The 11,429-nt window shown below is 41.9% G+C and overlaps 1 protein-coding gene across 1 annotated transcript in view; it reads right to left on the bottom strand.

Moving 5' to 3' along the window:
* Positions 1-4,258: 4,258 nt before the first annotated feature.
* Positions 4,259-11,429, bottom strand: part of elp4 (elongator acetyltransferase complex subunit 4) — a 59,921-nt gene continuing 52,750 nt past the window's right edge. The window contains exon 10 of the mRNA XM_085353892.1: positions 4,259-5,051. Within this exon, the coding sequence (XP_085210018.1) occupies positions 4,923-5,051 (129 nt within the window). The 3' untranslated portion in view covers positions 4,259-4,922. The remainder of the gene's footprint in view (positions 5,052-11,429) is intronic.

The following is an 11,429-nucleotide window of genomic DNA, read 5'->3' as shown; positions in this document are numbered from 1 at the left end:
ACACGGCACAGGAGAGTAAAGAAGGCGAGAGAGGGTTGAAAGGAGGCAACAGACAGAAGAGGAGGGGGAAAAAAAAGAGAGCTAAAGGGACTCTGGGAGAGCCTTTGGGACGTCTGGGCTTTGTTTTTCCAGTGGGACAGTGTGCTGTTATGTAGCTCTAGGCACATTCAAACGAGGACTTGGAAGAGTGAACAACGATGGAAAGATGGGGGGGGGGGGGGGGGGGGGGGAATGGACCTCTGTAAAGTGCCCGGTGTTAAATTTATATGGAACAAAAACTTCTTATCTGTTTTTTTTTTTTTTCTATTTCCAACTTCAGTCATTGTTTCCTTTTGTTCTCTGGTGTGTTTGTAAATGGCCATTTGTATGTTAATATGAAAAACCAAGATCAAGTACTGATAGATGGACTGCTAGAAAACCATGTTGGTCTTGCGTTTGTTTGAGAGAGGAGAACCTGAGAGATTCTGCCATGACTATCTTTTAATCTGCTTATATCAAGACTTTCTACCAGCCTTTGCATGGTCTCTGGACGCTGTTGCATATCATTAAAGACGAAAAGCTGGAGGGAAGACTCTTACTGTGTCAAAGAAAAAAACACAAAAGAAGCAACAACTATTTATTGGTCTTATTTCTTGCGAATGGATATTTTAGCAGAGGAAACTCAAACTCGATCCACCCACTGAGGCTGTGGTCTTGGCTCCTCTGACGTGAGCCTGCATTTGCTGGCTTATTAGACACGGATCACTATGAACAGCTTCAAGTGTGCAAAGAAGGTGCGACACGCAACCCAACTCGGACCCTTTTGCTTTGGTGGTTGGATTGACACTTGATTACCACGAAGAACGTTAAATGTGGAAAACACGGGTGCAAAAAAACCCTGTAGTCTGTAAATGGTAGACTGCATCTTCGATATAATCCAGTTTGTTTATGTCAAAATGTAAAGTACTTGTCTTCCCTAGAAATCTTCCAGAAAGATTTCACCAATAAAAGTTGATTTCATTTATCCCCCTCCCCCCCCAGAATATTCTATAAATGTTCCATGCATCATAAAATACATTTTCTTTAGGGTCAGGTACAATTTGTCTCTTAGGTATAGTTGTATTATAGTGTCCTATGGTCAAAAAAAAAATGTGCAACTAGAAATATTTAATTCCTATAATTATGATTAAACATTGCTTGACAGAGTTTTAAACTTAAGTGTTTGGCAGTTGTTTACAAGTACATATCAGATTTAATCATTGTTGATTGTAAAACAGACCAAAGCCTTTGTATTTCATCTAGTACACAATGTTTTTTTAAAAAAAGATATTAGTCTTGTGTTGCAAAATTTTGTAAACACGTTCTGTTCAACTATATTGGCTTCGAGTTCGTAAGACTGCAGTCGAAACCCGCAGTCCTTATTTATAATTGAAGACCATGGGAGGGTTTTTCTAGCATCATCTGTCATGCTCTTTTGAGTTTTGCATTTTTATTTCAGTGTGTACGTAGAACATGGACACATACTGGGTTTACGTCTGAGCATTGCTTCTGAGATAAAACGTCTACACGCTGTCTCTTAAATATTTCAATTTAATTTTATTTAAAATGGAGCTTTCTAAATGTATTTTGTGAAAACTATAAAAAACATTTTGTACAGTAAAATTGTGTCTTAAAGAAAGCCTTTTTGCCTGGTTAATGCTGTGTCAGCTTTTACTGAGCAAGGAGAAACTCTGTTTTTTTTTTGCATCGTCGCTGCTAAAGTGAACAACTCTAACACGGGCCGGTGCCAGTGCGACAGCTTGTGGTGAACGTAACACGTTCGATTCCTTCCCAACAAAGGCGTCCAAAATAAAAAAAACACATTCCTGATGTGTGGGGCCGAACCAAGTCGACACAGACCACACAATGAGAAAGGTCAAGCAATTCAACGTCCCTTGCTCTTGTTTTAGTAGAGTTACGATGGTATGGAAAAAGAAAAAAAAATACAGGACCGATGATGGGACCAATGAGGAAAAGGAGGGAGCAGAGAAGAGAAAGGGGGGAAAAAAGTCATGAAATAAAGCAGTCAGTGCCTAGAGCGAGGTGGAGGAGCGATTGTGTGGCAGAGTGAGTTATTTTGCTTCACTTGCTGCCTCAGCAGGGGGTGGGGGGCTTGTGTGTGTATGTGTATGGATTTAAAGGGGTATGGAGGGGGAGAGAGAGAGAGCGAGAGTAACCATCTAAAAGGAAAAGTTATCCATGAGAGAGTGAGGTCAGGTAAGATTCACTCAGCATGTACCAGCTCCGAACATCCTGCTAAATTGATCAACTTCATGTAGATGTCTCACTCGATATTAAATAGTTCAGTTAGAAGTTTGCAGGATTGGAGGTTAATCAGATTTTTAAGAGGATTTTTTTTTTTCTTGGACTAAAGCAATTTCTCTGTTCATTTAGTCCAGTTTATCACACAAATGGAGGAAGTCTGTTTCGGGAGCACGAGGAGGGGAAGACGGAGCGGACTCGATGACTGCGGCAAGACAGAAGAGGAACATTAATAATTACAGAGAGATTCAAAATGCAAGAAAGACTGCAATTAGTGGAAGTCTAAATAATACACAGCTTCGGGATAAAATGGTTTAAATGTAATTCTTGTGCGGAACAAAGTCAGGCAATAGAAGTTTCTGTAAAAGTTGCAGATAACTTTTTACTTTTCGATATGATTTTTAATGAGACACAATAATTCTGACCTGGAGAAATCTGAATCTGAATTCCCACAGCAAGTGAACAAATGCTGACGCCCGGCTACTTAGCGTCTCAGCGTGAGCGTGTGCTTGAAGCAAACATGAAGTCATGCCTCCCTCATCATTATGAATACAAATAAAGAGTAGTATAAGCTTTGAGTAAGATGTTTTTGACAAGTATGGCTTAATTGGTTCTCATCTCTAAAGCAACACACAACAACACATTTGAAGGGGAATCTGCTTTTACACTAAACTTCTCAGAGAAATAGTTAATGCAGAAAAAATTTATTGAATGTGGTTAAGAAAACACCCCACTTTTTACTTCTTTAATAGTATGTGATAAAATACAATCCATAAAACCCAAGTAAAAGCAACTATATTCAAATAGTTGGCTTTAGCTAAGAAACATATAGATGTGCAATCTCCACACTACTTCAGGAAGAGCTGCATAATATACCTACAGCATCGAATGTTCATCTTATGCGACAGTAATACGGATTTCATTTACAGACTGGTAACATACCTAGTAATAAAGGCGCATTGCATTTTGAGCAACAAAACTGAATCAATCAGAAGACAGGTGACAAAACAGGCAAACACTTGGCTAATCATAAGCCGCTGCATTGTGGGAGGACGCTGACAAATCCGCTCTATGATAAGTCATATGCTAAATTCTAAATTTGATTCAAAACATTTTATAAATTAAAAAAACAATCAGCTCAAGTGCTTCTGAACCGAGTAGACAGAATGTGAATCAGCATGCTGACATAGAAACTTGGGCTAAATAATGTAAAACAAAAAAAACAACAAACTTGCATGCTAGTGAAATGGGAACATAAACACGTGTCAAAATGAGTCTGTTCTATTTTAATCTACCTTTAATTTGCACCCTGAATATGTCATCAGCAACAATAACTTTAAAAAAATGCGTTTTTATCTTTCATTCACATGCGTAAGCGACCTGCGTACGAAAACTCGTTCTTGCTCATAATATACACCTGATACAAGAGCGCTCCACTCATGTATGAATCCGTCAGGTAACACTACCCTCTCCCGACAAGTGTTGCAGATGGTTACCAATACTGCCAGTTTTTACGAGCAAAAATATTCAAACTGGCATCAACAGCAGACTGAGGAAAATAAAAATGAAACATTTAATTTTTCATGTTGATTTTTTTGTTCTCCTCTGTTTCTCCATGTCACCGTTTGACCTAATTTGTTCTTTTGGGCTTGTCATGGCAAAGCAGCTCATCCAGCAAACATGCCTGATGAGGTGTGAAGCCTGCACCCAAATTCAGCTCTCCTACCCTCTGCCCACATTCCTGCTCTGCTCTGCTTACTGGAGGTATACATCACTCACAGGCACAGTCTCAGGGTCAGATGGAGGCATCCCTATCCAAACCTGAAACCAGTCAGGCAAACCAGAGATCAGTCCCTCCCAGTCTCACAGTCTATTTTCTCCTCAGAGTTGGCGATATACACAATATAGTGTGTGCCATGTTCTGTATATTTATTGTTTATTATTTACTTTTACATAAGAAAATTTGATCAACCTGCAAAATAAACTGTATTTATAGACTTTTGTAAACTGGAGTGAGTCGACAGAGGCCCAGAGATTAGTTAAATTATTCAATATTTACTTCCGACTGTCTGTCTGTAAAGAAAGGTTAAAAAAATAATAATTAACGGCTGCACTTTGCTTGTAAACATATTCTCTAGAGGCAGAGAAAACAACAAAGAACTTACAAAATGTACCAAACCTGAAAAAAACACCCAGCTTGTATTTTATTTAGGTTAAGTAATCATCACCTTACCAGCCATTTACATTACATTTCAAAACAACACAGTGTTTCTATGTTTCTGCAGCTTGCAGGAAAAACAGAAAAAGGTTTGCTAGCAACAAAAGTGAAATGAGTCCGTAATGACAGCGTGGATTGTGTGAATATCAGCTTTCAGAGTCAGGAAAAAAACAAAAAGCATGTAGACTAAGTGTAAATAAAAGAAGAGCTGTGAAATATAGGAAGAAATGTGTCGGTTATGAGAAGAGGTACTGTGGATGTTTAGATCTTCACCCCTGGCTGTGTCAGTTGGCAGGTGGTAATGGCTGGCAGGGTTATAGATGTTGACATTATGTGGGCAAGGGAACAACCTGGTCACCGCAGTGAAGAGGACAACGCTGCGGCATTCCAGGTGTTGGTTGCCTATAGCGACTGTGTGGGAGCTCTAGAAGTCCAGGTGTTTGTTGCCGGAAGTGCCGGAGCCACAGGTTGACGCCACCGCGGCTGCTCCTGCCAGCTCCCCCCTGCTCACACGACTCACTGTCTCAGACAAGTCTGGAGGCAAATGCAGTCTCTGCACAAATCAGAGAGAGAGAAGAGGGACAGAGGGAGGGGGCAGAGCGTCAGTGCAAGAAGAAAGCTCTGCAGTGGATCAGCATACAGTAGATGTTACTCTTCAGTGATGCTTATTCGCAGAGAGCCATGTTGGGTTGAAATTGCATTAGATGCTTCAGCACTCCCCTCAGCACTGGCAGCATGGAGTAAACCTGCCAGCGTGTTGCTAAATGCTTCAGAGAGCTTTAGGTCTGTTACACCTCATGGGGAATATATATATGTGTGTGTGTGTGTGTGTGTGTTAGGGTTGTTTTGGAGAATTGTGAATGGGACACAAAATCACTCATTTATGAAGTAAGAGAAAGTGTGTGTTCCAACACAACTGTGCCCGGAAAATCTAGATGGATGCATTTGCATCAGTGCAGCAGCGCTGACTGCTTTACTGTAACACAAATTGTGCTCAGTTGTCTACAAGAAAGTCTTTTACAGTAAAGCTTATCTACAGAGCAGCCCTGTGCCAACTCAAAGCACAAAGACGCTAAGAGGTTAATGAGGGCCACTCGTGTAAACCCCCCAAACACCAACATGCTTACTGCTATAAAGCTTAAGAGGGGTTTCACTGCCTGCTCTGCTTTCTCCAGATCTGCCGTGAAAGGCTGTCGGCGGCCCTCCATGAACAAAGTCTTGAAGAGCTGTTGAGAGCGTGAGAGGAGGTGAAGTATCTCCGGAGTCAAGTGTGGCCCTGACAATGGTGCTGAGTGGCTTGTTGCCCGAGTGTCTATTGAGGAAGTTAAATCAGAATACTGCCATTCTGGGTACAAGAGAAGTTAAACCCTATAATTTCCCCCTGAAAGAATCTGCCATGACATCTGAAACCCACTGGCCAAAGCCTGCACTCCCACACCTAGCCCACCTCAACCCTGTAAACCTTCCCTGCCCGCCACGTCCTTCCCCTCCAGACATCCAGCTTTAGCAGAGCCCTTCCACTCCCACAGATACTTATCTTTTTCCTAATGACTAGGTGTTTGGGTACGGGGTTTAAGAGCGTCATTACTTAGAGATAATCAGAACAACGCCGCACTCTTTACCCCTTCAGGGTAGATGACTTCCAGCCTTTATTTTTTTAGAGTGCTGAAACACCTGAGTGTGTTTTAAATGACTGATCTTCGTGTCTGATATGAAGCCTTCTCTTCCTGCTCCTGTGGCCGACAGCTCAAGTTGTTGAGCATATTGCCTTTGTGTGTGTTTCAGAAAACCATTTGTGAGGCAAACAGAGGAAAGAAGAGTAGTCTTCCTGCAGATTATCTAAGGGAAGGTGAGAACTGAGACACTTGTGAAGGACCTGTAATTTAATGTGAGATGGTAAAGCTAAGGTTACATAGAGGCAAGGAAAATGATTCCCAGTGAGGAACAAACATGAGGCACATAATAAGCATGAACTAAGACTGGTGAGACCAGAAGATGAAGTTGTTAGAAAAACATGAATCTGTTCAACTTCTCTCTGCATGTTAGTCTTTCTTTCACTCCTTTTTTTCCCCCCACACACATGCACGCACGCACACACAAACATCCCAGGCAAACTCATACACCGGCCTTGAGGGGGCCTCCAGAAGCGCTGCTTTGCTTCCATACCCTGCCAAACCTCACCTGTGTAACCTTTCGTGTCTTCAGCTCACTCGAGTGTGATTGAAAAAGAAAAACAATGCATTGATCAAGCCTGGACTCAGTCCTGCTTAGCGCACTGCAGCGGAAACATGTTAGAGAGAGAGGTAGGAGAAAAATCAATCACATATACATCATGGGTGAGTTAAAGGGGAAAAAAAGACATCACACCGTTGTCTGGCTGTCACGCACCCACGGGCCTGGCTACACCATGTCTGTTTGGCTCTGGGCTCTGTAAACCCACTGAGCATGTGCAGAGCGAAGGTCAAAGCAATTCAGAAGTGCAGCTCAGCTCCTCTAACCTTTGAGTTCAGGGGCAGATGAGAACAATCAATGGTAACATCAAAGTTGGAGGGAGGAGCAAACAAACCAATCGATTGGTTTGACACACAGGGAAAAGACAGCCTAGTAACAGCCAGCAACCACCACACACACACACAGCCAATATAAGAGTCGATAAATGTTATCAGAGCCAAAAAACTCTCTTCTATACCAAATGAAGTAATCCTAAGCACAGCTAAATGCATGAAGACAATCAAATTATTTTCAATAATTTTGAATTTATCTTTGAAATTTACACCAAATATTTTAAAAGCATTGTAAGTACAGTAGATTATTGTAGCAATGTTTACAGCAAATGCATTACTGCCCTGAGCATTTCACACTGACAACAAATGAATGGAGGTCAGTGTAGGACTTCGAGAGACATAGTCAGGGAGGCTCTGAATCTGCTTCCCTACGTCCTGCACACTCCATGATGTAAACAAGGACATCCGGATAACCCTCAGAGGCATAGTGGGGTGTATGTGTGTGTGAAGTCTTTCTTTGCTGCCTGGCAACCTTCGCGAGGGTGGAGAAAGAGGAAAAACATAAGAAAGGGGCGAGGGGTGGGGGGTGGGTGTTGGAAAGGAGTGGACGGCGGGAAAATAGACCATTGGCTGTGGTGCCGTGGTGGAGGGGGGCAATGTGAAATTGGATGTGTGCTACAATCTTAGTCAATGTGTGTGTGTGTGTGTGTGTGTGTGCGTGAGTGTGTGTCTTAGAGCTGTGATGTCAGTGTTCCCTCCCTGGTGGTGGGCAGGGGTAAAGGTCTGTGGTACAGCTCCGCCACCACAGCCAGAGGGGATGGGGCCATGCTGGCAACAGGGCGAGGGGTGACAAAGCTCCAAACGAGCACTAAGCACTTGAAATGAGCCCTCGGGGTCGGCCCACAGACTAGCTTTGCCTAAGAGGGTTACTGATATCACCCCACAATGGACAATTCCCTTCAGCTTACCAAAGACCCCAAAGACCTGTTTCTCAGAGAATACGGTGTTTTATGCTGCCCGGTCATTTCCACTCTCTGTAGTTTTATTTGTGGATATGACGTCAGTCGTTTAAGGGTCAGAGAACACACTAAATCACTGTTTTGGGCATCTTCTTTTGTTTTGCTTGTGTGCGTTACAATGGAAAGCAGTTGTGTAATATTCCAACATCTAAATGGAGAGATTTTTCCAAGTGGAGCTTACAAGGGACCTACTCACACAAAGCAGCGCCATCAAAGGCATTCCAGTGGTGGTAACGGCTTGCTAATGACTGGAGTATTAGGTGCTAATTTAACGAGTCATTTCTTCCATAGAGTTTTAGCCACACTTTCAAATGGCCCGTGTCACTGTACAGCTTAGGACGATGGGAAACCCAACACCTTGTTAGAACACATGATGACCGGTCTGGCTGTTCCAATCAGATTAGCTGGCACAGGAATATGTTTAAGGAAGTGACAAGATATTTACCATAAACACCTACTTAATCAATCAGTGCTGTAATGCTGACAGCATTTCGTAAACTCGGTGATTTCACTGAAATTACATAAAACTGAAAATTGCTTCTCTACATTGAAGTCATTACAATTGCAGTGGAGAAAAAGTGACTGAAATCTGGGTACATGCTGTTACCAATAAGATAAGCTTGGGTCATTTTATTAATGCAGAACAATTCGACAAAATGTATTTTTAATATATAGCTCTAGGTCCAGTATTCATAGACTGCGGTCACATTAGAGGTGATACCTTTTGCCAATTCCATTTCCTTGAGCGGCACAGCTGCAGTGCAGCCACTGTAAACTAATGTGTACATCTGTCCGTGACACCAGGTCAATGTCTTCCATTTCCAGCCCCATTTCTACAACCAGCCAAGGGTCAAAATGGCAGCAGACTGTTTCACGGCTGAAACTGGTAGACTTGCTGATCTGTTCAGTGACTAAACCAAGGTAAATCGCCTGCCAGCGCTGTAATCCCTCGCAACTCTAAAGTTTCACAGCATTGTGTGGGAAATCATTTGCTGTATCTATAGGAACTAGTATTGGCTTTAGCACACCAAAAACCCACATAATGAGGTGATGAACCTTTCTATTCGACAAGTAAACTATGAGCACATTTACCCTGGCAATTTCGGAGAATACTTCCGCCACCTTCCCAGAAAAAAAAATGCAGAAACAACCCGGCATAAATCCTTTATGCCAATCACTTTGGAAATTCTAGCCCACCTGCACCTAACAAAAGCTGAGAAGAAGCTCTACCTTTCTCTTCTTTTGTGGTAACAAAGAGCGTAACACAATCCCTGGCCTTGCCCTAAGAATAACCTGTTGACTAGCAAAGTCTTTCTCCTTTAGACTTTGAAATTTTTAAGTAAAAATTTGTTCTCATCCTTTTATTTTGTCAAATTAATTTGACATTATTAATCACTTTTAGAATATTTGGGATTTTATTCTGCATTCTTTTCGGTAATAACATGGTTTATTGTAGTATATTTAACCTTCAGCGTCATTTGAATACTAGCAAAAAATACGCATGAAAGGACGGATGCATTTTCTTGCTTGTTAAGTTGCATGCTACCTGATAAAGCTTTTTCCTTTTCCTTTTTCAGGAGACAAGAGAAGAAAGAAACAAACGCAAACTACACTGGAGCTTTCTCAAGTTTCTCTTTGGTAATTGGGTGATGGTCACCTGCTCACCATGTCACCTGCTGCCTGATCCGGGATAATCTAAAAGTCAGGCATACAGACAGTCAGGAGGACTGACAGATAGACAGATACAGACACAGGCTCCTCATCTATTCCGCTTCATGGCCTAATGCATCTGACAGAGTAGGCAGCAGGCAGGCAGAAGGATGAGTAAGCATTTTCAATGTAATTATATTCCCTAACACTGGAAAAAGGGGAAGGGACTAATAACTGACTGAATTTCATTAAAAGCGAGCATGTCCAAACAGGAAATTGATTAGCTGACAATATTTCAAGTTTTTTTTAATACCTAATGGAATGTTTATTCTTGTTCTCTTGAATAGCTAACTCCTCACTTACCCTTCACGCTCCACAGACTGATAAAAAGCAGCATTTGATTGTATCTGTCATGTTACTAAACATGACATGCATGGGAATCAGTTAGCTCTGTGATGATTCTGAATAACTAAATGGACAAACAAGGGCCAAAGTGTAACTGTGCTGTAACACAACAACTTGTTATATCTGTCGTCATCATCTTCAACTAAACCCTCCTCTGGGGTCCTCCGCTTGGGCCTGTCAAGAGCTTTGACAGGAGAAGCGGCGTGGGGCCATTTTGTCTCTTTTCAGTTCAGTTTTGTTTCTCTTTGGAGGGCAGTGTTGGTAAAGACCGTGGGCATTGTAGGGTGAGGGCACATTGACCCTTGTGATGGTGGATAGTGAAAAGAGGGGGGTTAGTTGGTGTTATGAACTTGGGCATAGCCAGAGAGTGCTGGATTTCCCCTGGAGTGACATGGTGCCTGGGGAGAAAGGGAGAAGGATAGAGGGCGAAGAGTACAAACATATCTAAGTGCTGCTTTCACTACCAATAGGCCCATAGCAAAAAGTGTGGTTTCATGGGTTATGACAGCATATCTGGGGGATCTCTTGTGCCCTCCATCCTTCAAACACACATTTTACCCCTCAAACTGTGACTCTGATATTGGCATCCTCAAGCTAAAACCTCACTGGCAACTTTAGTAAGAGCAGGTTGTCTAATGTCCTGCTTTAACAATCACACTTTTGGGAATTTAAAATGATTTAGTAAGAAAAAAACAAAGAAAAGCAGAGCTATAACAATAAGATTTAAGCTGACAATGATTTACCAACTATTGGTGTTTACAGGTGAAGTGTATCATTTCTCCCTGTTTTTTGGGGGGCTACAAATCAAGTTTACTTTAAATTTTACTTCCAATATGCACACACGGGCCACTTTGTTAGGTACACCTAACTAGCTGAATCCGTTTACCATCACGACTACCTTAATTCTTTGTGGCAGAGATTCAGAAAGGTGCTGGAAACATTTCTGAGAGACTTTGGTAAATAATGACATGACAGCACTACACAGCTGGTGCTCTGCTGGATTGACATCTGGTGACTGTGGAGGCCATTTGACTACAGTGAACTAATTGTCATATTCAAGAAATACCTGCTGGAAGCAGACACTAGAAGATGGGTATACTGTGGTGATACAGAGATGGACACAATACTAAGTTATGCTCTGCATTTAAATGATGTGCAATCGGTACTAAGCGGCTCAAAGTGAGTCAAATCTCTCCCACACCATTAAACCTCCTCCAACAGCATGAATTGTGATACAAGGCAAAACAGATCCATGATCTTGTGTTTAGGCCAAATTCTCATCCGAATGTCACAGCAGAAATCAAGACTCATCAGACCAGGCAATGATTTTCTTCTGAGGTGTGTTCATGCAAA

Source organism: Diplotaxodon limnothrissa, linkage group LG1, assembly GCF_057381915.1.
Source record: "Diplotaxodon limnothrissa isolate DT_005_m linkage group LG1, D_limnothrissa_male_GT1.1, whole genome shotgun sequence".
NCBI lineage: Eukaryota > Metazoa > Chordata > Actinopteri > Cichliformes > Cichlidae > Diplotaxodon > Diplotaxodon limnothrissa.
The sequence above is the reverse complement of the archived record's forward strand: the minus strand, read 5'-3'. Positions and strand labels throughout refer to the sequence as shown.